Raw genomic sequence first — 27,139 nt, forward strand, 5'->3', positions numbered from 1 at the left:
AATTAACTCCTGATTTTTGCCCATTCAGCCTAGCATTACTCTTTTTCAATTCATCCCTTCATTTTCAATTAACCATACTTTGGCAGGCTATGTTATATAAATGTAAATTAACAATAACCTATCAAAATGCTATGAGTATGAGATTTTATGCTGTTTGTACTACATTGTTTTATTATGACTGCCAGATTAACCATCTAGTGGTGTCCCGAGCCTAAAGCACTGACTCAAATGTTTGGTTTTCAAGATATGGCACTATGAATATGACTAGCACGAGTCTAGTGTTATAATTTACATGATTTTTTTCACAGTAATACTAATGGTACTACTATATGAGTAACTTGTTAGTACTGTTACAATAAACTAGTGACATTTTATATCTTACAGATACATCCATTTTATGCAAACGTAATGCAAGTTTCATGTCAGATTGAAGCAACACATAACTAGTCATAAGCAAACAAAAGAAGTTATGAATATAAAATTATAACACCACAGTCAGCAGTTTTCAGACTTTGAAGCACTAGATTTAATAGTCTGTGAGTGTGCATTAAACTGCTGGTTCAAAAGATAGTCGTTCGCAGGACGACTCCATTACTTCTGGTGACGCCATAACAATATTATTATCAGTATTAAGAGTATAGCAAGCAAAATAATAGTAATACTAACACTGTTAACTTAAGTGGTATTGATAATATTAACACTAACAGAATCCTCCTAAACTTATGGAAATTACTCGTCAAAAACAGTAACACACACACACAGAAAAAAAACTTACTCAGTTACTGAAAATTAAATTAGAAGATAATTCTAATTACACTATTAATATTATTATTAATTCTACGGCAGATTCTAATTCTAGCAAGATCTAGCACCTATTAACCTATTTACATGTACGCCCTCTATAGAAAGCAATAAACTTTTAGTAACAGTAAAGTGTTCTCATTTAAAATAGTCATATATAGTACTTAGTTAGTGATTTCATATATTTCTGGTTTTTAATATGCACTATGACTTGATGACACAACTCAACAAAACTTGTAATTTTAAACTGGACAAAGTATTCAAGCAAGCCTAATTAGTTATTCAAATATAAACCACTATTTGGTGCAGTAATTTCTTTCTTGATAATATTCGTTATTTATTTCGATTTTAATATCGTTAGAAAAAAGTTATTTGTTGACACTTTGTAGAATATTGCTTTATTATAAAGTAAACTCCAAGATATTTTCTTGTGGTAATTGATATTCTTGGCACTAGGGGCGCTACATTTTCCCGCAGAATGAACTAACTGAGAATCAGTGATTTAAGTTATCACAAGATATTCGTGTGTTGCGTTTATTTAAAGGCTGAAAATATTGACCATATATTTTTTAACTTAAAAGGATACATCTAATTTAGAGGCTTGGTATACATGGTTATTTAATTGTGAAAAAGAAAGTTAAAGGCACAAACTACGCTTAGTAAATAAAAGTTAAGTTTATGGCTGTAACTGTAATTTACGTTTTGTAATACGATCTAGGACGTTATTCTTACAACTATAACTTAAGTAAGTTACATTTACACTGTGCACTGAGTAAAAATTTCAGGTTAGTTTATGGTTGGTAGTCACAAATTACCGTGTAAAAATCATGCCAAGTGTTTTACACTATTACTATTAGTATTATACGTAAAATAAGTTAGATGACAGTAGGTTTAATAATATGTCAAAATTCATCTGCTGTATTTTTGTTGCATTTACAAGTTAATTGTGTTTGCAACATAACTTGGTATTTATTTGCGCTATTCTAATTTCTTTTAATATTGGTATTATCATTACGTTAGTCATCGCCCAACTATTAGACCACAAGTTTTTTTTTTATCTTTAACGTTTGGAAAAGTACCTATACTTCATGGTGTAACTAATCATTTTAATCAACTCATTAGAATTAATATTTAAAGGTACAAGGTCACATGTTAAGGTCTAACTTTAAAGTACATGGACAGACTCAATCTAACAGATACTAAGATAGTGAGATCTTTAGTTTTAAAATTTGAATGTACTTATGTCACAGTCTAATTTTGCCAAACATCCCAGCCTTTGACATCTTCATTAGGTTTGACCACATTTTATAAAATTGTATTCAGAAACCAGATAATTGTGATCTAAAGGAAATAAAATATACATTAATTATCACATATTTTTGAATTTAATTGCTAGTTTCTGTTACTTGTGACAAATGTATGTAAAATTTGGTGCAGCCAAATATGACTAAAAGCTTAATTGAAACAAACTAGTTAGTGTGATATTTTTAAAGTGAAATTAGTAATTGATCTGTATCCGTATTTAAAGAGTAATTAATTGCAAAGGGATGATAAAAGTTTGTATTTGTAAATTGTAATTTTGTGCAATGTTAGAAAAGCTAAATTGAGAGACATTTTAAAATAGATACTTTAAATATGATAATGCCAATTCTCAGAAATAGGATTTGAAATCATTATTAGTATAAATTATTTTACCAACTCATTGTATAGATATGAAAAAGTATAGTTAGTATGGCTTTGGTATCTTGGTGAGTGAGAGGTGCCTTCCATGAGCCAGGTAGTCTTGGTTCATTCTCCTTAATTTTTTACATTCTTATATACTGCAAGAATTTTTGAGCTGTTCAATCTGACAAAGAGTGCCAGTTTGAAACATCATCTTCTTAAAAATATAAAAAAAAAAACTTGGTGATTGTTTAACCCATTCTTTAATTTCCACAAAATCTGAAAGCAACTCGTTCCAAAGGCGAACCACCCTGTTAGAAAAATAAAACTGTCTTAGCTGAAGATAACTCCTACCCTGCCAAAATTTATATTTGTATCTCCTAGTCCTACCATTCTCACCATTAAATATGAAAAAAGATGATACATCCTTAGTCAGATCCCCTTTAATTCTTCTTTTTTTTTTGAGAGAAAACAATTTCTGAGATTTTAACCTTCACTCGTATGATAAACCCCTTCATCCCAGGCACCATTTCTAGTGGCTCTACTCTGAACTCTTTCCAACAATTCAATGTACTTCTTATGGTAAGGAGCCAAAGACTGAACATAATACTCCAAATGTGCCCTTCCCAGTGACATATACAATGAAATTATAACCTCTTTAGACTTGTATTCAATATTTCTGTAGATACAATCTGAAATCCTATTTACCCTACTACTAGCAACATCACATTGTTTGGCTGACTTAAGAAAGTGACCAACTATTACACCAACATCACTTTCTTTCATAATGCTGTTAAGGTTATTCCAATCCAAATTATACTTATAATTCAAATTATGATATCCCACATGCATTATCTTGAATTTGTTATAATTAAAACCCCTCTGCAATTTGTTTCCCAACTCACTAAATGATCTTAATCCTTTTGTAAAGCAGTAGCATAGCATATTCTTCGCAGATAGCAACACCCAAGACATTAACTAATATCCTCAACAAATATAAGTAATTTATTGACCATTCCTCCATCTATGTCATTTATGTAAACCAGAAAAAGCAAAGGTCCTAAGCCTGAGGTACCCGACTTGTGACATTAATCCAGTTTGACTGAACTCCATTTATAACAACCCTCTGTTTTCTTCCATCCAGCCACTCTTCTATCCAATCCACACCTACAGAGATAATGTTTTACAAGTATTTTATGTAGAAGTATTTAAAACATAATTTTTTGTAAGCTAACAGGTTGTATCTCTGTAGAAAACTTAGATGTAATGTACGTCTATCACAATCTGTACTCAAAACTAAAGATCAGATATTATTAGAATGCCTTTGCATCATTATGTTATGAAATATGAATACACAGGATGGAGGACAGTTGCTACTATATATCTGTGTAATCAAGTGTATGTATTTATACAAAGACAGTCTAACATTTATATTTGTGTTGCCATTGTTTTATCTGTAGTACTAATATTCTTATGCAAAGTAATGTTTTATTTATTTTATTTTAAATATTTCATGCTATAACATCTTCAGGGTAATGGTGTTAATATTCTGTTGTGGTGTCTTACCATTTACTGGTGGACATAGGTATTTTTTTATCAAGTGCACTATCGGCTTAACACAGGATACAAGAACCAGTGTTATGGCATACTGAAGATGCAGCTTAAATGTTACAAGACAGCAAACCAAAATTTCATGGTTGTGCTAGGTCATATTGGTACTTTGGACTGCACATTTAACCACTTTGAATTAATTTTTACTTAGGGAAGAAACAAGCACAGATATATATATATTTACCAGGATTATACAGCACATATAACACAAGACACTGTATTCCTGCTACACTGGGAGCTACTTAATTCAACAGTAAACTCTTGAGCTGAATAACGTCATTACTAAGGTGTTTTTCTTAGCTGGTTATTTCTAAAGTAACTGCCAAGGTTGTCTCAATGCATTATACACCCCCTATGTGTGTACCATTCTCTGTTATTTGTGTTTTTTGAAATAGGTTGTTTTGTTTTTTTGAGTAATATTTTTGTAATATTAGTTATGTAATTGTCAACATTGGTAGAGGGTGCGTCATACATTTATGAATAGAGTTAGTAAAATAGGGCAACAGTTAGTTTCTGGGGGTTGGTTACACTATATAAGGTTAAAACTTATGATCTAATTGTTAGATCAGAGATGGTTATTTTATCAATGTCAGGCAAGTGATACAGGTAAAAAACAAAACTGATAAACGACATTATTAGGTGTAAGTTTTTTGTCTAAATGTCTTCTCGGTGTTTGCAGCTACACTTTAAAAATAAGTGAAATTCAGCAGGTGAATTCTATGACCAGTGAGTCTTCTGTGATATGAGTAGAAATTGTGCAAAATGAGGAGTACAGTAAAGATGGTGACATCCCACCTGTCCCATAGAGACACCTCTCCACCCACCAAAACAACCAAAAGAAATACCGAACCAGAACAACTATAGTTTTTCTCATCCATATACCAGACTAAAACAGTTTAAGATAATAGCTCGTATGACAACATCAGGCAGACAATTCCACATTTTTGTAACTTTAGACAAGAAGCAATTTTTGCTGAAGAAGTATGCATTTATCTTAGCAAGGATTAGCCTCATAATCATAATAACAGAAACAAGAGTGAGGTATTATGTTCATACCACGCGAAATAGTAAGTTATACATGTAAGCTGACAAAGGAATATCCAGAAGAACAAAGAAAGATGAAATGGGCAACTTGTAGACTAAGTCTTGGAGGAATAATCTGGAAAAGTAGATGAGGTCGACCTGAAGAACAGAGACTTCTAAAACAGTATCTTTTTGATCTGAGCTACTTTTTTAGATCAGTCCTCCAATACTTTTCCTACAAGTGTCGCTCTTAACTAGGTAGCTGCTGCCCATTTCGCTGCAGTTTATCCATCATGAATACTGTGTCTAAATTCTCTATAAAAAATATATCCAGATCTTATTGATGAAATTGTTGTTTTTCCACTGAAATACAGTTGAAAGTAGAATAAATGAATAAATATTCTCTTATTACAGATAAGCTGATACCATCTGTACATTCCATCTATTTTTTTATTATATTTCAGTCTTAACTTTTCAACTAGTTTCAATCAAAGATATCAGTATTATGATCCCTAATTATAAATTGCTCTAATACGTCCATTTATTACCTTATCTTTTTCAATACCTAAAACAAGGTCTGAAATAATGGTTTCACTAGTAGTATGATTCAAAGGCTAAATGAAAAATAGTCCTCTGTGAGTGAAAGATTTTTTCTTCTGTGTTTTTTTAACATCTGCAATATATATATGGAAACATTCCAGTTTTTCCTGGATCAATGTTGATCCGATAGTTACTTTTGTTGTTGGTCAGGAATGATATATTGCTTTAAAGAGCTAAATTTGGCTTGACTTGTTCCTCTTAGAGCTAAATTTAGTCGTGTTTTATCACAGCTGCTTTGGTTGAGTGAAAATAGACAGGTAGTTTTAATGGGCTGAATGACTTTCTAGCAAAATAATATTTCATATGTTCTGTAATTGTTTTAACATCAGTAGTTAAAGATTTTGTGTAAACGATTCTATTAAAGCTGTCCTAACTTTGTCGTTTAGTTCAGTATCCAAGGAAATATAATAAGAAAATATAAGTAAATAGTTGAAATTGGTTTAAAAGTATTGTTATTCTCCTTCTGAATCTTAGATAGTTTATGTGAAATATCATAAACACTGTAGGTATTGAGATAATACTTGACATATGTTAAAGATTGTATTTATGTACCTAGTACATGTGTATATTATGAGCTTGATGTTGTTTTTGTATTTGTTCATTTTTAATCGAAGTGTTCAACTCCATCATGAATGAAACTGGTGAGAGTGTAACTGAACAACCTAACATCAACGTGTTGGCAACAACCATGTTTGAAAAGACTGCAGACTATCTTCAGGAAGAACTAGCTGGTAAGTTAGAAATAGTGAATTACCTGTAAAACCTAATTAGGAATTCTACCTACTGTTAATGTGTACCAGATATTATCATTTATGTAAACTACATTTTGAATTGTAGGTATATTTGATTGGTGAAAAAAATTACCATGAATTCCTTTCAGGAGCTTAATACCATACTTGTGTATGGAAGCACAATATTCTAATAGAATAGTAAATTGAACAACAATTTAGAAGCATAATGAACATTTTATTATGTATTATGTAGAGAACACAGTACATGTTTCAACAGAACATTGGTCTGTTGTCTTTAGATATGTGAAGCAGATCTACTATGCAGTGTGAATTTGAACAATTGTTTTTTCTTCATTTTGCATAAAAAACATTGATTTATTTAAAGTTTTTTCTTCCCTGTGTTGTTTAATTTTTAGAATTTACATATATTTAATTTCTCTAATGTCAATATTAAGTAATATGGGAAATGTAAAAACATGATAAAGGTATTTGTGATTTAGAAAGTATTTATTGTTATACTTTTAATCAGTTTAGCTGAGAAATGTGTAAAGATAAAATCAGCACCAAACATACATCTGCAACTCTGTTTGTAATTTTTTATCAGTTCAGCCATTCACTTTGACTGTGGCAAACCCATCTAATTAGAAAAAACAACAACAACTGAAACGATAATGCTTATTTTAAACTTAATTTATTTTTCAGCCATCAGTTTTCTAACAACTGTACTGTTCTCATTTATGGCCTGTCTGTGGTTTTTTTTTTTTGTAGTATTATTGGAAGATTATACATTTCAGTTTTCCAGTTTGTTTATTGTTCTTTATATGAGAGCCAATGATTGTTCTTTTTTCAGTTTCAGTAAAATAAAAGGTTCATTGTAACTGTGGAAACAATAGAGTTAATTTTGAATCTGTGTCAAAAGAACAGAAAACGTCTTGCCATTATAGTATTTAACTACAAAAAAAATTTGCACCTACATGTGAATCTTCCATAATTTAGGCACACATAACTATTTGAATAAGTAACATTTCTGTTCTCTATCTTGTCTTTTAATTTTATAATCACATGCCAGACTATTTGTGCAAAGTATTGTGTACTTGAAGGGTAATAGGTAAACCACTTAGTCACGATGCTTCCTATCAGCCTATACATGTTCTTCATCACTCCTTCATTTTGAAAAATGCATGTAAACAGCAGTTGCCAAACTGTCCATGAGAGCTGTTAGTGGGCTGATGCTGTATCTAGATTTATTGCTTACATAATTACAAAAATGGTCAATAAAAGTTAATTTGAATTGACTGAATTTTTCTGATTTTGTATTGATAGAATACAGTTTTGCTGGCTAAACTGAGACAGGTTCATAGAGTGCCACTGAACTATGACAACCTGATCAATATGTAACCTCGTCTCACAAAGAAAGTAGTTCATCAAATGCACTTTAGGTCACAATCAAATTTTCTAAAACTCTTCTTACTGATAATTAATATCCAATTTTCTAATTTAAGCTTTAAAACATTGACCCGATTTCTCAGTTACAAATATTTGATGTTTATATACAACAATACAGTTTGAAAATATTGTATTACTATGCATGTAACATCGTTAGTATAGACCAATTAAAATTAGAAGTATCAGAGTCTTAGCCATCATAGAGTTATCTGTGAGCTTGTCTGTGTATACAAACAACTGTCAGTTGTATGGCCAATCCCATGACAAATAATAACAGAATCCAAATTCAAAATTATTTATTTCTTGGTAAGAATAAATCAATCAGTAGTGGGCCCAAAACAATAGGTGTCATGACAGATTTAACAGGGGCTCTAACAAGCTCACACAAAACTCATTTTTTGGATGCTTTCAAGTGTCAATGTTATGGTGCCCATTAAATATGAAGGACTTCTTTTTTCAAAGCATTTTCACCATTCGGTTTTCATCTTACAAGTGGTCTTCACATTCTTAATACCTTTCTTTTCTTGCATTTCTTCATCAGTCTTTCATCATTTGCACCAATTCTTGTTTTCTTCATTGTCGCTACTATATGATTTGTTTTAGCAAATTTTTAGTAACATTTATCCTGCTACTCTTCAATTTCAGCCAGTTCTACATCTGTCTGTCCTCTCTGTGTAAAAGTGTGATCTAATTCTTGCCTTATCAAAGTAAGATATGGCTAGTACAAGTAGAGTACAGTTGTTAAAACTACATTAACTTGGAGTAGTGCATTATTTAACTGAGGTTTACATTGTTAGTTCAGTACGCAAGTAAGATAGTACATTCTCATACTTACTGGATATTCTTACTCTGTAATGGATAAGAAACCTTTGCTCAGTGATAAATAGTTTTGTTATGTGGCTAGAATATCAAAGACAACATTAGTGAGAATAGCAGTATTGTTGCAGGAACGTAGAAACTCTACTCGTGTTGTGATTTTTAGCTGAAAGTTTTTAGTTGGATTATACCATTTTTCTTGTAGAAATAGTCTGTCTATATGCAGCTAGATATTGTAGATTTCATTCCCAAGCTTTATTCACAATATCAGAATTAGCATTCTATTTACAATTACTTAATTTAAAAGGCTCATCTTTCAAGTCAGTTAGCTTTTAGTGAATTTAAGTATACTAATGGGTTAATTAAATTTGTTTTTGTTAAACTTTTGGAAAATTTGTCACCAAATAAAGTTAAATTTAGTTTTTAGTTGTACCATTTTTGATTATGTTCATGGGTTTCAAACTTGATCCTAATTTATTTATTTCTTTTTTAACTGTGAAAAAGGCTTGAATAAAGAGTTTTAAGCATTATTGATAATCAGGTATTTAGATGACACATTTGTCATTTTTTTCCCCATGGTATTTGAACAGTTATTATCAAAGTATAAATTTTACAGTTTAAAAATTCTTGCTACTGTTTTTTGTGTAAATCCTTTTCTCTCTCTCTCTCTCTTGTTACTGAAGAGTTCCCTTTACTGGATATTGTTCTCTTCATCAATTTATCTCCATTGTGCTGTCAGAAGAATTTTATCACTAAGTGTATAAACTGGTGTGTGGTTGTTTACAACTGAAAAACTCCAGTATTTTGTTTACATAACAATTATATCACTAGTTTGTGTCTATAGTTTTCAGTTAAAGAAGAAACAGAAATGGAATTTTACATTGCTGTGTGTTTGTTTTAAAGCTTCATATCAACAGCTTTTCTTTATTTGACATAAGAATTCCTGTACTTTATTTATTATGTTAGTTTTCGTTGAGAGCTTATAGTTGTGTTGGATTGACAGAAGGTTGTCTGTATACATAAGACCATCTAAAACCTTCTGTTGCATATTTCCAACTTCTTAATAGCCAATGTTATGCAAACTGACCAGTGCTAATTTGGACATCATTGTTTAACCCCAAGTTTTTGCATAGAATAATATTATTCTGCTCCTTTACAAGTGGAAAAAAGATGAACATTTAAAATTTAATTCAATCACAATATATATATATTTGATGAAATTTCTAATCTCCTTTTTTATATTAGCTACTGTTGATGATTATCGGTTGTTGGAAGAAATGAACAGACAAGCTATAACGAAGTATTCAGACATGAAACAAATTGCTGCAAATGTAAGCAAGGCACTAAAGGAATTGAATGAGAAATGTGAGTGTTTTTGTTTCCTAGTTATACCCTGAAATATTTTCATGTTTGTTTTAGTATATCACACTTGTATGGAGGAAATGGTTTAATTGTACTATAAATCTCATCATATATTTGTTCATTAAAGTAATTTTAATTCATTAAGTTTAAAGATCTATTTTGTGTAGGTTTAATATTGAATATCAACATGAACAGTTATTGAATTAATTTTAAAATTCTAGTGACTACTTCAAGTAATCCAAATATATTTTCTAGAAGAAATGTTTCTGAAAACTCCACTTTTTTCCTTTTGGTAATTGGAATAGTTAGTTAAAAAAAAATGTTTAAATCATCTGTATTTATGTTGCCTTTTTTTTTTACTGTATTAGAGTAATCTGATGTAAAGTTTTAGGTTATAAAGAAAAATCATGTATATTTCATTCATTCTAATGCAGAAACATCGACAAAATTTTATTTTGCGAAGCGAAGCTGTCGTACTAGACGTTCGTTTATGACATATTTTCATCTTATGTTGTAGTTTGTGATGTCAGTTCTTATAGAAAGGTAGTAAAGTTCAGACGATACAACCCAGTAAAATATCCTACGTTTCTTTAGCCCCTTGCTTACCTACCATAGGGGTGAACTTGGTATGCTCACTATTTATATTCCAGGTATTATATGGTTGTACTTTGATTTTTGTTTTTCACACTGTGTCCAATGATATTTGGTTTGTATTTTATTTCTTCAGTAAAGTATAAAATAATTCAATGAAAAATATAATTTTGATATTTTTGTCAAGATTTATAGTTTTCCCTTGTTACTGGAAATACAAAATTCTGAAACACACCTCCTCTCATTCCTTAGCTTTATCCCGATGAAAGCTTCTCTTTATTGTCCATCTAAGCAATGGTATGAATTTTACTTCTCTTGCTCCGGTCTTTATACTCCACTGTACCATCCCTAGTGATTTTTAATCTTGTGACTCTCTTCACCTACATCAATGCACCCTCTATACCCGATCCATTTATAAGCTCCCTGTTATTCTTTCTTATTCACTTTTTCTCGATGTCAAAAATTATGAAGACGGTCTTTCGTGTTTACTGTGGGTTTCATTTCAGTGCTATAACTACATTTGCAATGTTTCCTTTTCAGTTATTTGAAATATGTTTTTTTATGAGGCTTGATTTTATTTTCTTGATTTTATGAGAAAACAAAAACAATTTATAGAGTCGTGTTTTTGAATATTGATACTCACATTCACATCTCAGACAGAGTTGCCTGATGCCCTTCCTCTACTACCTCACAATTTTAACGTTACCCAGGCACCGGGAGGTGGGTGGAGACTTCTGTGGAAGACATACAGTTTTTTATATGCAGAGGGGTAAAGTCTTACATGCAGCCTGATGTTTTTTCTCCTGTTGGCTCTGAGTCTGAGTTTATGGGAGATCAAGAGTGGGCTAGTGAGAATTTAAACTCTATTTTTCCAGTACCTTCCTTTGCTCAGACAGCTACTCATGAACTTATGGCAGACATCCTGCCTCTTGAACCCTTTTTTACAACTAGTATGCCGTGTTTGTAATGTTTTGATATTTATCCTGTAGCTTATGTATCTTTGCCTTCTTTATTGGGAGAAACTAGTTTCCCCACAGATCAATGGGTCATTCAACTTTTCAGGAGGGGTTTGGGCATTCAGTCCATGTCTCCTCCTCCTCTGTTTCTCATACTGGTTGGCTTTCCACTCCCCAAAAACTCTCTTACATCCAACTGTCAAGCACAAGCCATCCAGGATCTTCTGCACAAAGAGGCCATAGCACTCATCACCTCCTCTCTTGAGGGTTTTATTCTCAGCTGTTTGTAGTATCGAAAAAGACAGGAGATTGGCAACCAGTCATCAGCCTTTCTAGTCTCAATCACTTCTTCCAGCCTCCTCGGTTTACAATAGTGTTGTTTCTTTTTCTTCAGTGGCTTTTTCTTCCAGACTATGGGGGAGAAAATTCGATGTTGCAGATACCTAACTTCATATCCCAGTCTCCGAGTCTTAAATGGCATTATTTCCATTTCCTGCATGACAACCAGGTTTTTCAGTTTCTTGCTCTACCATTTGGCATCACATCTGCTCTATACGTTTTTTGCCAGATAGTCAGAGCTTTTTTTTGCATCATCTTCACTCCCTCAGCATTCACACTCACCGTTACATGGATTACTTGGCTTCTTCTTGCCCCTTGGTATCAGAAGCTGCGAGAGCTGTTTTTCATTTTCAATCTCAACCAGGGTAAACCTTCTCCTCCTTCAGGCTGAAACAGGTGGTTCTTCAAATAAAGTTGTCTCATTCTCTGCTAGTACACACAGTTCTATCTCTTTTGGGGATGTGGGCATCCTTGGAATCATTCCTTCCTTTAGATCGGAACCACGTTATGGCTCTTTAATGTGACCAATAGAACAATTGCACAGATGTGCTGGATTGTCCAATGAAACTGTTGGATTCCAGTGTGCTGGATCTCAGCTGATGGTTGAACAGAGACAACCCAACTGTCAGTGTCCCTCTACCACCTCCACGGCCAGAGATACATCTGTTCACTGATGCTTCTCTTCAGGGTTTGGGGTGCTCGTATTGTTACAAGGGAAGATGGTAATGCTTTATTTGGACAATTCCACAATAGTCTCACCCATTTTCAAAGTAAGGGGTCACTCACTCCAGATCTCTTTGTTTTCAAACAATGGATCTTCTCCTTTAGGCACAGAAACACCAGATTGTTCTCCTTGCTTGTCATGTTCCAGGGGTAATGAATCCAGTGGCTGACCAATTATCTTGTCCCAACAGAGCTTTTCCTACAGAATGGATACTTCTTCCTCAAATTTTTCGTTAGATCGGCTCTTGTCTTGAGACACCACAGATCGAGGCTTTCGTCACACATTGGAATGCTCAGCTCCTGTCTTTCTGTTCTCTAGTACCTCACCCTCTGGCTTTGGAAGTAGAAGCTCTCAGCCAGAATTGGATAGATCTTCATCTTTATGCATTCACTTTGATTCATGTGCTCTCCACGGTTCTGGCACTAATTTGCTTTGTGTCCTGTTGAATTTTTCTGGTGGCATTTTATCCACTGGGTCAGTCCTGGTTTCAACTCCTCCAGTAATTTCAGGAGTGTCGATTGTTTCCCTATCCTTCCTGGTCATCTCTCTTACGTCAGTCTCAGTTGGATTCTTCGTCATCCAGCAGTCAGTGTTATTCAACTTCATGCTTTGCTTTTATGCAGTCCATTGCATGATATTAGGGATTGACATCTCAAATGGCATACTTATTAACACATTCCATTTGACATTCTTCTTTGGAAGTTTATCAGAGGAAATGGTTTACTTTTCATCAGTGCTCTCTCAGACATGGGTGTAATGTGAATTTACCCCTCCCCTTCTTGTAAAGGATCAAGGAAGTCCTTACCACACTCACTTTCTTATCAATAGAGTGGTGGATAGAAATATATTCCTCCTAAGTGATGTTTGTACTCTTTATTCAACTCAAGAAGAAGATGGTTCTCTCAGATGTCAGATAGGGAGTCGGTCCAGTTTACACTTCGCTATCTGGTTGTGTGAGCGTGGCTCTTTTTTTGGTCATTATCTTACTTTCTACGATCAAGGAAGAGGGCCCTTGACTTCTTGTAATTCTGTATGCAAAGTATCATGTCCACGAGCCACTGGTTGAACTTCGTTTGTTCAACATCCTCCTTGTATTTTGGGTTCAGGAAGTGTTACCTTGCCTCCCAAGTTGTGGAGTTAGGATTTTGGTTCGTAATCCCAGGCCAGATGATCTCTGTTTCTTCAGGTTGAGTGAGGCGTGAATTGGTTCCGTAATTCCAAATTCTGTTTGTTCTGAATATCTTCAGGTTGGGGAAAAGACTTGTCTTGTTGGATGTTGTTTGCCTTCCCTTTGTAATTTTGGTGGCTCACATGCAACATTCTGTAACTTTCAAGTTGGGTGCCTGGGTCTGTAATTCCGAGTTCAGTTAGTTGCATTTTGGAGTGAGGGTTTATCTATTTAGGTGTTGCTTGCCTTCTCTTCGTAATTCTGGTGGCTCGACATGCAACATCCTGTAATTTTTAAGTCGCGTTCCCTTCATATCATATTGTGGTCCCCATTCCCAAGTCACTACACTTTGGATCTAGCTTTGAGTCCACAGCCCTATAATTCCAATGACGATACCTAGAATCTCGTTTGTGTGGTTGAAGCCTGGACGAATCTCATGATAATGAATAATGTTGATTCTGTAGCCGGTTGGCCTTTACTGCCCACGTATAGATTTCACTTTATCTGGACGAAGAGCATACCTATTCCAGAAGTAGTGAGGACCCCCACTAGTGTGTTTTATTATATCTCAATTTTGCACGCCTGTTTTTCTGTGCAGATGCTTTCTGTGTGGATCTTGCCCTCACCTACCCTGCCACCTGGCCAATGTGGGATTCTAGCTAAAGTGTGAGAAGAGGTGTTTTTCGGAAGTTTAAATTTCCTATAATTAAAATGTATTTCTAATAATACTTACCTCCTGTCACACTATCCCACCCTTCCTCCCCATGGTAGCTGGTGTTCGCATCTGATAATCTTGCCAGTCTTGAAAAATTGAATATGAAAGAATAACGGGGAGTTTAGAAATGGATTGACGTAGGTGGAGAAATTCACAAGATTAAAATGACTAGGGGCAATATAGTGGGGTATAAAGACTGGGGCAAGCGAGGTAAAATTCATACCATTGCTTGGACGGGCAAGGAAGCGAGGAGGTAAGTATTATTGGAAATACATTTTCGGTAAATGTAAACATTCTGGTCACAAAAGGAGTTAAGTAACACATCTATCAGTAAAAACGTTTAAATTGATGGAAAATATTGACTTACCCTCCTTGTCATTATATTTATAGGGAAGCCATTCAAAATAAATCAGTGTTTGTAACTAGTAAGTTTCCAATTCTTCTTTAATGATTTGATGTAGACAGAAACCTGAAACCATACTTAGAACAGATTGATGAAGTAGAAGAAAGTGTGTTTAAACTAGAGCAGGCTGCTTACAAACTTGATGCATATTCAAAAAGACTTGGTAAGTTACTATTACATATTTTATTTAAATATTTTTGTTCATGAGAAATCTAACATGTAATATTTTATGGGTATATTGAGAAACCTAACTTCATAATTATTAGCTATACGAAATTTAATGGGCTAAGCATGACATATTGGTTATGAAGCTGGACTTATGGACCTGTGGATTCATCCTCTACATCTCGTTATTAAAAACAACATCCTCTGCTCTTTGGGGATCCCTTATAAGGATGGTGTTTAATTTCCTCTATTCAGTCAAACAGGAGTAGCCCAACAGTTGGCAATGGTTGCTGTTGACTTTCTGCCTTCCCTCTAATCTATCAGTACAAAGTTAGTGACATCTAGCATAGATGGTTCTTGAATAGCTATGTACGTGTATCTAAAAACAAACGATGAAATTTAATCATTAGTTTTTTTTATTGTATTCACACTGTTTGATTTATATAGATTGTTTCTGAAGTATTTACTGTTTGAATAGAGAACTGAGAGGTTGATTAATTAATACCTAGTAGGACATCGAGCTTTGTAATAAGTGTTTTGTTTTTTAATAAGATGCTTTTATAAATCTTTATTATTCAAGATTCCTCCATTGTAGTAATTTACTTATACTTTACTGTAGAATATTTGTTTGTAAATGATGATGTTAGTACTGTATATCATAACCGGTTTCCTTATCTACATTAGCTAGGACTTGTAATGCCTGAATAACTTCATTTGATAATGATTAGCCAATCTTGGTAGTGTTTTCATCATTTATATTAACCAAAATCACTATTCAATTTCAGATTCTAATGTACATGTTTATGTGGTTTGTGTTTTAGTTTAAAATTTAATAAAAAAAATAACAATTGAGTAGCGAATTGAATTTCTCCAGTCATTCTTTTGTAATGAAAGATATGAAAAATAAACATCTCATCAAAATTCTTAAATTGTGGACATGTTGAGCATTGGTAAGTTTTACTGCGGTTTATCTGTACATAACTAGCTTTGAATGATGCGACATGTAAAACACTAGTGTTTAGGCCAGATGTAACCTAGTAGTGATTAGCATGTAAGACTGTGACTCAGATGGTTCATGGTTTGTGTCCCATTGCTGCTAAATTGTGCTCTGCACTTTGGGGCCATGGGTGCATAATAAGAGTGATAGTCAAATCCCGCTATTCAATCAGAAGAGTAGCCAAGAGTTGGTGCTCTTGCCTATCTCATCTCTAGTCTCTCATTTCAAAATTAAGGATAGTTAACAGAAATAGTTCTCATGTAACTTTGTACAAATATCCAAACCAATAACAATGGTGTTTAGATAGTTATGGTACTGGTTTCCTTACGTTTTAACTCACCTGTATCCACCTGATGATGCTAGGTAAACCTAACGAAACAGTATTTTTTTTTATTTAAGTTTTTAGGAATATATTACTTGTTTTATCTGTGAACAAAACTTCAATTTTCATGTTACAAGTTTTTCCTTTAATGCTTTATATGGCATTAGTATTATTCTGTTTTAAATCAAACAAATTGTACTGTATATTAATATGTCACAACACTTGTATACATTTCTACTATCTATAACGTTATTAGGATAAGTGCTTGTTTGTGTGCAAGTATTATTTCTAAAATTATATTATTTATATACTAATGCTCTTACTAAAAACATTTTCAGGCATGGTGTTTCTGTTGAATTGAGTATATTTATGAATCAACTTATCGTTTTGTTATTGGGATTTGCATATTTCTTATTTTGTTTTTCCAGAAGCAAAGTTCAAACAACTTGAGAAGAGGTAAAGATGAAGATCTCAGGCCACGAAATTATCCAATTTTGATGCATCTACAAAAGTCAAATCTTTCAAATTGTCTTCTTCGTAGTTAAGAATAAGTTTGGCAAATAAATTAATACTCTAACAGCTTGCTTGAATATTAATTCTTTTTGTTGTGTGTGACATGAACATTTAAAACACAAAGGACTAGCACTATGTTTCGCTAGGTTTACTGAGCATTGTCAAGTCAAGTGTATCCACCTGATGATGCTAAGTAAATCCAGATAAATGTAGAGTTTCTAAAAACTAAGTTCTTAAAAACATATTACTTGTTTTATCCCTAAACAAAACTGAATGTTATTTTTTTAAGATTGAAGTCATTATTATGTAACTTTATAGAACTCTGGCTTTCCAAACTAAGTTATCAAGATAGTGTGCTATGGTAAGAAATGCAGGTAGTTTGTAATAGTTTTATTTACAATGTTGTAATGTTCTTTCTTTCACTCTTCAATAGCCATGTTAATAGAATATTTTTGAATTACTTAGAAAGGAATTTTAACTTTATGGAACAAAATATTAATATGAGCAGACATGTATGGTTTTATCTCTAGTGAATATTATATTAGTAATGTATGAAAAAAAAATTTTTTTTTTTACCAACTGCAAGTTATTAATATCAAACAATACTTACATCAATATTGGCTTTGAATTTAGATTTGAAATTCACATATAGATTAGAATTTATTACTCATGAACATGATTGTACTTCATCGAGTTTTATCACGCAGTCATGGACTAGAAGTTGTTTCTTGTGCTTACCTGTGTCACATTTTAAGGTCCTTACTGTAATAGATCAAAAAGTATGTAGGTATTATCTTCACAACAACAGAAAAGAAGTACTGAAAAGTGATATTTGATAAGCTGTTTCTCCACGTTACTGTCCAAGAGCTTTTCTCCAAACCTCCGAAAGGGGACTTCCTGCATTGTTTGGAATAAGCTGAGTAAAAGGAATAGGCCTAAAGTATTCCAACCGATGACTGAAATAAAAAAACAATTATGACTAAGTTTTTTAAAAGTTCTAATAGGTAATTATTAATAATGTTTTTAAATTCAAGATCATTGTATTTGTTTCTATGAATAACAATTGCTCATATATGTTGTACAAAACCAGCATTAACATATTGTATTAAATAATTATAAGTAGATTTACATTCCAAAGCATAACTGTCCTTAAAATCTGATATGTCACTGAAACAACCAGGAGATAAACAATAAAATTTAGACACCTCTACCTAAAAATATTAAGATTCTCTTAAGTTTTATCTTCTATTTTTTTAAAATAGGTTTTGGATTTCATATACCAACATCGTATTTCCCTGATGTCTGATGATATATATTTAGTCTTCAAATAAACAACATTGTAAAAAAAGGTCATTAAATTCAGTTTTTTTGTTGTTTCTTCAGAGATAAACATTCCCTTATTTCAATTGTTTTATGGTTTTACTGTAAGAGACATTTTGCTCATTTATATGATTAAAATATGTATATCTAGCCAACTTATACATAGTTATTATTATATTAATCTTAAAATATAGTAAAATCCTTACAAATCTGCAGAAGTGTGTGATCCCGAGGGAACTGGATAGAGAGATTCATACATTCTGTCCTTTCCGGATCCATGAATGGCATAGGCATTAAACCGGTCAACATTAGGTGGGAAATAATCCACAGGTATTTCAGCTATGCCTGTCCATTGGTCAAAACTAATGGTTGTAGTGTAGTTCAACGGCAGAGAATGCTTTCAGAAGAGTAAAGTATCAATGATAAATTTGTAGTTAGATATCACTAGAATTCTTCAAACTTTGGACATAAAGTATTAGGTAAATGATAAAAACTTGTTAGCCTGACACTTTTAATGGACTAATAAATTAGTTTTATCATCAGCAGTGGTATAAAGCATATTAACTAGAAGTAAATGATGCTTGAGTTTTTTTAGAGAAACTCTAAATTAGCCTGCTAAACCTAGCAGCATCTCTCAGAATTATTAATTATGTATTTTTTGTTTTAGAAACTTCCACAATGAATTATAACACTCTGCAACCATACGAAAATGAATAGCTACATGAAAAATTATTTACATCCAACTTGCATTAGTGTCACAAAATGCATTAAATAAAATGCACGACAGAGAATTTTATGAAATAGAATACTTTGAGAGTTTCATCAACTGTGTTAAACAGTTTGTCCACAGCTGTAGAAGACCTTTCATTCACATAGCTTTCTTTTCAAAGTGAACTGTGGTTCCAAATGTAATTACTGGAGTTTTTTTATTTAATTACAGCCTATCATGTTTTAACCTGGCTTGTAGTACATTATAATTGTGTGATTTGTAGCAAAACAGTTTGTCACAGATTATATGTCTGGAAACTAAATCTCTGACCTGGAAAAAAACTGGGTACAACTACTTTATAAAACAACTTTTGAAATTAATGAAGATCCTGTAAATTGGAAAGAGTAGAAATTTTTTTTAGAACAAGCATAGTATTTGTATTCCAAATATTTGCTCATAAATGTCTAGCAAACTGGTCTGGTGATTTTATAGACATGAAATTATGTTCCTTTCAATATAGATGATGTACATGAATGTGCACAACATATTTTGTTTTGGAATCTAGTTATAGACTGGTTTTTATAAGTATTTGGATAGAAAAAGATATACAAATGATAAATTTTTAAAATAAAAATTAACTCAAAATTTCAATAAATTTTATCAGAAATACTGGTTTCCAGCAATTAGGTTTCCAACTTTCAATTTAAACATTATACAAGAACCCATAAAACAAGATAAAATATATGAAGAACTCAACATCCTATCTTGTACTTGTCACACAATATTAAATTTGTAAAATTATTCACGAAGAAATCACATTTTAATTTTTAGAAATTCCATTAATATTTATAGACTTTAAGGGTTTACCTTGATGGCATTTCTTCTTCCATTTAACAAAAGTAACAGATGCTGTCCATGACTAAAAAAAAATGTGATACAGTGGTTTTGTTAAAGTTAATAGAATTTTAAATTATGAAATGGAATCGAACATTGCTATTGAATTTGACAGATACATGTCCCAGTCTACAAAATTATTTATTAAATGTTCAACCTTAGCACATCAACTGCTGAAAAGCTAAGCCTAATTTAAAATAACCAATAAACACAAAAAATATTCATCCATCCAAACACAATAGTTAATGATGTTAGTATTAAAACATGAATTTTAGAAATTGCTCTTGGTAATCAGAAAATGTACCTATTTCAACACATAATCAAGATAGGTGTTGGAAGGGTAACATTTCTACTTGTTACAGTACACGTAGTGGCATAAGTATGCCCCAACAATTGAGAGGGGGGGGCATCTTTCGTAATAAGCCATTGAGTACATGTATACAAACAATGTTGTTGTTTTCTTTTATCTTTCATGTTTTATATTAAATGATAAAGTTTTACTTACGGAGAGAGTTCAACTTCCAAGTATTTGTCATCCTTTGCTAGGAAGAATGCCTCCACAACTACATAATAGTGAAATATGACTTTCATTGGTTTGTCTCATACAATTATACTACTGTAAGTTTATTCATTGAAAAAAAAAGTTAATATGCTCTTTACTGTTACGTAAGCTATTTCTCTTAACGCTTAATTGTGAGATCAAGGCCTACAAAGGTGACGCTTGATTTCGAGCTCAATCACTTTTATATTTTGTACTGGGGTAAGTTGCGAAAAGCTTGTCTTATATGCTCTTGCTAATGTCTGTAACACTTACACAGTTCTAGAATAATTTATTAATGGCGATCACTGTTTCGATACACTCCGATATGAATGACGGGTTCCTTCCTCACTGCCAGTAGCGTCGAACCACCTACACATTACTTTAATAACCTCAAATCCATGTGTAAACATTTGATTAAATATGTTCAAAATATTTTTCGTATTGGAAAACAAAAAATTAAACAAAATAACGGCTGAAATTTAATAATATGAAAAGTAAAATGCATCCCACTTATTACTATTTCTATGATGATTATTATTAACCCACCAGAAAAAAGTTAGCTGCTGGCTTCTTCCTCAGGTCTTACATCCACGTGAATATCGAGATTTTAATTCATGTAAAATACACGTAATTAGAGAAAGTTTCTTAACCGAATTAAAAAACATCAAATCAAAAAAATTGGGCAGCGTGATGTAACGTGACAGGACTGTGATTGGGACTATAGGGAAAGATAAATTTTAAAACGAACTTCTAAGTTTTCTGCCTATATCAGTTCTTACCTTCATAATCCCACAGTTTGAAGAAAGGCTCACCAGGAGGGCCTTCCGGAGAAGTAGGATCATTAAAAAACGGAGCATTGACTTTCATGATCACCAAGCCCTTGGTGCTATCCCGACTTAGGTCAATGGATACTGGAGCATGGTCTACAAGGTGATCATCCCACGTTCGGTTTATCTTAAACGTCATTCTATAACGAACAAGATGCATATTATGAATACCGAGATTTCAACCAGCTTGCATCACAAATTAAACTTTATAAGGAAACAAATTACCCAAAATTTTAACTAAAATAAAAAAAACATGGTAACCATGTAACCGTGACAGCAATTTTCGTACCATTAACTGTGAGTTTTTGTTTTAACCAGCATAAATTTTCATCCGTTTAACAGATCGACTACATTTTAAAATCGTCAGTGTGAATTGTCTAATGGCAAAAATGATGAAATTTTCCGAGCTCTCCGTTCGTCACTCAAAAACCAGCATGCAGTTGCACAGAAATATTTTACGATCTAAAAATGGTTAGGGAGCTCGACTCGCAATAAGAGGGTCGCGGGTTCGAATCCCCGCCCCCACTAAACATATTCTCCCTTTCAGCCGTAGGGGCGTTATAATGTGACAGTCAATCTCACTATTCGTTGGTAAAAGAGTTGGCGGTGGGTGGTGATGGTTGGCTAGCTGCCTTCCCTCTAGTCTTACACTGCTAAATTAGGGACGGCTAGCGCAGATAGCCCTCGTGTAGCTTTGCACGAAATTCAAAAACAAACAATCCAAGTTTTAAGGTATCTTTTAATCACCTTTCCCCAATTAACTGTTCACACTGTGTAGAACTTTCGCACTGACCAATAACGAGAAATAATAATTATTATTATTACCTACACGGACATGGCCTTCAAAGGTGTCAGAGTAAGTGCACGGGTAATCTAGCGAAACTAATCCTGTAATCACCCACCAAGCACAAGAGGGAGGAAAGACCCAAATCCCAATAGAGACAAGAGAATGTGGCTTTATATAAACTAGTTTGTAACGATAACGCAGCGCATTAAAGATAAATTGTAAAGCTTAAACATTGTTCTTGAACACACACTAAGGTTTCGACTTAAAGTTATCCATATTCTTTATAAAAACATGTATTTTCATTAACAGTACAAAAAGTTTATCAATGTACTAGCTGACATTCTCGTTCAATTTACGTAAAAGGCATAGAGGACTAGATCTGGTATCCGCCATAGTGAAACTTATAACCAATCTTTCAAAATTTATCAAATCCATGAACTTAGCAAACAATTTATCGCGAACAGGGCGAAGTGAGGGGGGGGGGGTATCAATATTCCTGAACACCCCAGTTTAGGAAAGTTTCTTTTCTTTAACAAATAAATACCTGTCACGGTTTTTTTTTCTTTTTTAATCCGACTCCTCCCGTCTCATTCACCGAAAACTCATAAGAGTACATGTCGAATTTGGCTGAACTACGTGAAAAACTGTTAAGTGTGAAAGATAGACGCACAGATAGACAGTACCCTCCCAGGGCGGTGACATAGTGGGGTCACAACCGAACACTTTATGTCACTTCCTGGCTTGTCTTCGAAGCTTGGTATGTATCAGTAGAGTAGCACGGGGATAACAAAGAGAAGTTGAATTAGAACGCTGTCCCCCTGTTTCACTCCCCGCGTATGTCAAGTTTGGATGTAGTAGGTTAAAAAAAAAGTGTAGGCACAAAACGTGGATACACAGGCGACATTTCTACATTCTATACACACATATATATATAAGTAAATAGTACTAATACTATAAGTTACATTAGAAGTCTACAGGCAGTAAAATCAGCACTGGGTAATGATGATGACAGTTAATATAAAAACCAAAACTGGTATGTGTATTATGAGACCAAAAACAAACAAAAGAAAGCTCTATATTGCCAGTTCCTATCATTATCCTTTAACTTATAACGGGCAGTATATATATATATCCGGAAAAGGATTGATATGTCGGTCCCTTCTTTATAAATCGTTTTTTTTCCTTCTCCAGGGCCCCTTTTGACACAGAGAGCTCCGAAGATATTTCCCCAGTCTCTCCACCACCTCGTTTGGCTTTCCTATTTTTATCATTTCTGTATCTTTCATCAATTAATCCCTGAACAAATGTGTAAAACTTTATCGCTGATTTTAAAATGTTACTAAACTCTAGACAAAGTTAAGTTTGTTTCAGAAACTTGCACAAAGAGAGTAGTTCCAAATTGTACGCTGATAAACTAAAGGGCAGGCAACTGGTCAATAGCGTCCATCGCCAATTATTTAGCTACTATTGTTAGATTGCTCCACCACTTTTATCACGGACTCATATCCTTAAAGTGCGGAGTGCGATTTAAAAGCAACAAGCCTCGAACCATGAATCCTCCGCAGGATCAACAAAGTTAAGAGCTGAAAGTCAGTTAGACTTGAAATTCCAAAATTCGAATCAAAAAGTGATATAGTATTCGATTTATCTTAAGATTCATAAAACGTGAAAACAAGCAACTGCATAATAGAATAACATTTCTTTCGTAACACGTTTAGCTGGGGCCTTCCAGTGCACTAGAAACAACGACTTGTAATTATTGGTTTTATCTTTATTTTCGTCAGTGTGTTATTTTTATATAATTTATCCTGGAGTAGTAACCAAATCACCAGCTTTCAATGTTTGTGCAAATTTAAAAAATAACAAGTTTTTTACGTTATTTGTTTTCAACTTACCTGAGTTTGTTCAGTTTTATTTCTGTTTTCATTTCACGTGAGTTTGTTCAGTATTGTTTGTTTTCAATTTACCTGAGTTTGTTCAGTTTTATTTCTGTTTTCATTTCACGTGAGTTTGTTCAGTATTATTTCTAGCTGCGTGCACTAAAATGTTTGAAACCTCATAATTAAGCCTTTGATTGAGTAGAAAACTGAGGTTGTCACAGCACGCCTAATTTAATGTACTTTAAATAAATCAGATGTTTAATATTTATTACGCTTTGAACATGACAATGAAGTAACTAAGGGACATTCAATCGAATTATTGTGCAATTTCACTTTAAGTCCGGTCAATATTATTTTATTTACGTAGTATTTCAGATATTTAAAGAACAACGCATTCGTACAGAGCACCTGAAGAATGACAGCGCGCAGTAAACTGTTACATAATTATAACATTCCTAAATTTAGTTTCTAATTACACCGCCGTTACTCAAACCTCGATGCGACTGAATTTCAATTGGTTCTTACGTCCATTTTTATATAAAAAAACAACTTAAAATAGTACAAAAACATAACGATTATTTTCACTTTCACTCTTGCGAGTACAGTTAAAAATTCAAGAACAACTAGTAAACATTTGTGATATAATTCGGAACTTATATTGAACACGCAAGGCTTGGAAATTTTTAAATTTTACCTCTTCTTGCTATATTTTGTAGATATATGTAAATAGACATACAGAGAAGAAAAAATATTTTATTACTACGAAAGATACGTTCATGACAGATGGCGCCACCATCTGCTAGAGACAAGCGTTGCCACGGTTCATTCGAAGCTTGAATAATTTATTACTCGCAGCACCGTGGAAGTAACATGAAAAAACATGTTAAGTAATGGAGGACGACTTGGACATTATTAACATGAATGTTCACTTGTGTAAAATAATATTCCATTAGTAAGAATCAATGACAAAAAAGGTAAATACTTACTCTTGCTTTTCCGCTCCTCGACCGATAGCAACGAATAATGCACGTGACGTTGTAACACCACCTATCGATCAAAACAAACAAACAAAACAAGCATTATTGGGTTTATCTGTTATACTAGTCGTGTGTGATACAAAAAATGATATTGTCACTGTTCACTGTATTTCAACTACTTTTTCTCTGTGTGTGTGTGGCATACTTTGCATTTCTGACAATCAGTTAAACAAATACAATAAATAGTATACCGCACTTTGGGGCCGTAGTTGTGTTTTCAGGTTATATTAGCCCATGAGTTGACAGTGAAATTTGTTCACTAGGTACCTTTCCTTGTGTAGTTCTGCGTAAAAACTGAATATATAATAACTTTCCTGAATATTCTGTATCTAAACAGAGCCGACGCTAGGGAATGCTGGGGTGAGCCGTGCACCCCAAAATTTGACTTTGGTGCGCCAAAGTACATTCTCCCTAGCGGTTTAAAAACTTAGTTTGGATTGAAGAAACGTATCTGCTATATTACGTTTCCTCTAAATCCATATCACTGTACGGTAGCCCCCATAAAAGCTCCCCTCCCCCTGGAGAGGAGTGGAAATTGTCCTAGCATATCAGTACTTACCATAACATTTTAAAATAGCAATCAACATTTGAGGGATCATAAAAAATATTTTAAAAACTTGGTTATTTATTGAATTTTGCGCAAAGCTACTCGATGCCTATCTGCGTTAGCCGTCCAAAACTTAGCAGTGATAGACTCTAGATAATTGAGAGATAACTGAACTTCCAAGTATTTTTTCTTAATTTTTTTCTCCATCTATTGAGAGATAACTGAGTTTCCATGTATTTTGTTTCTTAATTTTTTCTCCATCTATTGAGAGATAACTGAACTTCCAAGTATTTTTTCTCCGTTTATTGAGAGATAACTGAATATCCAAGTATTTTTCTCCATCTATTGAGAGATAACTGAACTTCCAAGTATTTTTTCTCCATCTATTGAGACATAACTGAACTTCCAAGTATTTTTTTCTTAATTTTCCTAAACTTCCAAGTATTTTTTTCTTAATTTTCCTAACATAGATACCACAGCTGAAAGTAAACATAATCTATTTTTGGATTAATTTGGAGGCCAGCGAAGCTGGAATGGTCCCTCCAGGACGGTACAAGTACCCCGGAGCACTGGACCAACGTTTGGGGAGACTTCCAGAACCCACGCTTTCCAACTTCACCCCGGGTTACTGTATGTGATACAATCATAACCCCATGCCGGGGTCAGAGGATTAATGGGGAGGACATCATATGGATCCCAGGCCATGAAATATGATACCACGCATACACATACAGCTCCAGGCTCGGCCCCACTGGAGATTTGAAAGAAAGAAGACCACTATATAATGTATTGATTTGATGATTTAAAAAATGGTGTTCTTAAACTGAGACATCAATAATATGCATACAGATCATTCACTTGCAAAAATTCTTTTGGTGCTTGATACATTAAATATTAATTTAGTTAACTCTTTATTTATTTACTTATTTTTAGCGAAATTAGTTTCTCAGATATCATTATTGTGAAGTGAAAAGTCCCAAACTGTCGTAGTTAACATAAAAAATACATTATGTACTGCCATCTAGCGACGGTAAGTGAAACTATTATGAAATATAGAAGTAATTCTCCTGAGTAGGGGTTTTCCTTTTTGTTATTCTTTCACAAAAACGCGAGTAATGGAGAAAAGATAATAACATTGCTCTTATATAGAAATTGGGCGGGCAATTTTTTCACAATGTTAAGATGAAAATTACTTTGCCTGACAGATAGGCAAGATAAAAAATAATTTTGTGCATCAGAAAATTTTGAACTTTCGTATGCGAAATGTTTATAATGTTCAAATAGTTACCAAACGTTTCCTGAGAGAAAACTTTATATTTTATATATTGTCTTCAGTGATCAATTTCTGTTTGGGTCCGAAAAATTTGAACGATCTCGCAACCACCATAAAAAATATGAAATAAACATAAATTATGCATCTTTCATTCTGGAATGAACACAGAGGGATTTAAATTGATAGTTATTGGACGAGCATAAAGACGTGTTTGTTGTGCAAATATAAGGTAGTGATATAACTTATTTCTATTGTGTTTTAAGTAAAGGTTCTTAATAATAGTTCAGTACACTCTCCATCTATTGAGAGATAACTGAACTTCCAAGTATTTTTCCCCGTTTATTGAGAGATAACTGAACTTCCAAGTATTTTTCCTTAT

General features: G+C 33.2%; 3 protein-coding genes across 8 annotated transcripts in view; 1 reads left to right on the forward strand and 2 right to left on the reverse strand.

Moving 5' to 3' along the window:
• LOC106466685 overlaps positions 1–892 on the reverse strand; it is a 14,123-nt gene extending 13,231 nt beyond the window's left edge. For 2 of the 5 annotated variants that reach the window (XM_022394751.1, XM_022394748.1), the window contains exon 1: positions 776–883. Coding sequence is in view for 1 of the 5 variants with exons in the window: in XM_022394746.1 (XP_022250454.1) it covers positions 383–390 (8 nt within the window). In the remaining 4 variants the exon portion in view is untranslated. Of the gene's footprint in view, positions 1–382; positions 741–775 lie in introns of those variants that run through there. The other 3 variants (XM_022394746.1, XM_022394749.1, XM_013926980.2) reach the window with 2 other exon arrangements.
• A 383-nt stretch (positions 893–1,275) lies between these two features.
• LOC106466684 (biogenesis of lysosome-related organelles complex 1 subunit 2-like) lies at positions 1,276–17,011 on the forward strand. Of its 2 annotated transcripts, none has more exons than XM_022394752.1 (5): positions 1,276–1,586; positions 6,312–6,428; positions 9,936–10,055; positions 15,007–15,111; positions 16,861–17,011. In XM_022394752.1, exons 2-5 carry the CDS (start codon positions 6,326–6,328, stop codon positions 16,890–16,892), a joined length of 360 nt encoding a protein of 119 aa, XP_022250460.1. In that variant the 5' UTR covers positions 1,276–1,586; positions 6,312–6,325; the 3' UTR covers positions 16,893–17,011. The 2 variants fall into 2 exon arrangements, with proteins under 2 accessions (XP_022250460.1, XP_013782433.1); XM_013926979.2 differs by having other exon boundaries at positions 1,276–1,546.
• A 689-nt stretch (positions 17,012–17,700) lies between these two features.
• LOC106466683 (UPF0462 protein C4orf33 homolog) lies at positions 17,701–24,944 on the reverse strand. The gene is made up of 6 exons (XM_013926978.2): positions 24,890–24,944; positions 21,189–21,376; positions 20,374–20,431; positions 19,842–19,893; positions 18,472–18,662; positions 17,701–17,901 (listed from the first exon to the last, which is right to left on the reverse strand). The coding sequence occupies exons 2-6, from the start codon at positions 21,373–21,375 to the stop codon at positions 17,799–17,801; spliced, it is 591 nt and encodes a 196-aa protein (XP_013782432.2). The 5' UTR covers position 21,376; positions 24,890–24,944; the 3' UTR covers positions 17,701–17,798.
• Positions 24,945–27,139: the final 2,195 nt, after the last annotated feature.

The sequence above is a fragment of the Limulus polyphemus genome, unplaced genomic scaffold (assembly GCF_000517525.1).
Source record: "Limulus polyphemus unplaced genomic scaffold, Limulus_polyphemus-2.1.2 Scaffold2343, whole genome shotgun sequence".
Lineage (NCBI taxonomy): Eukaryota > Metazoa > Arthropoda > Merostomata > Xiphosura > Limulidae > Limulus > Limulus polyphemus.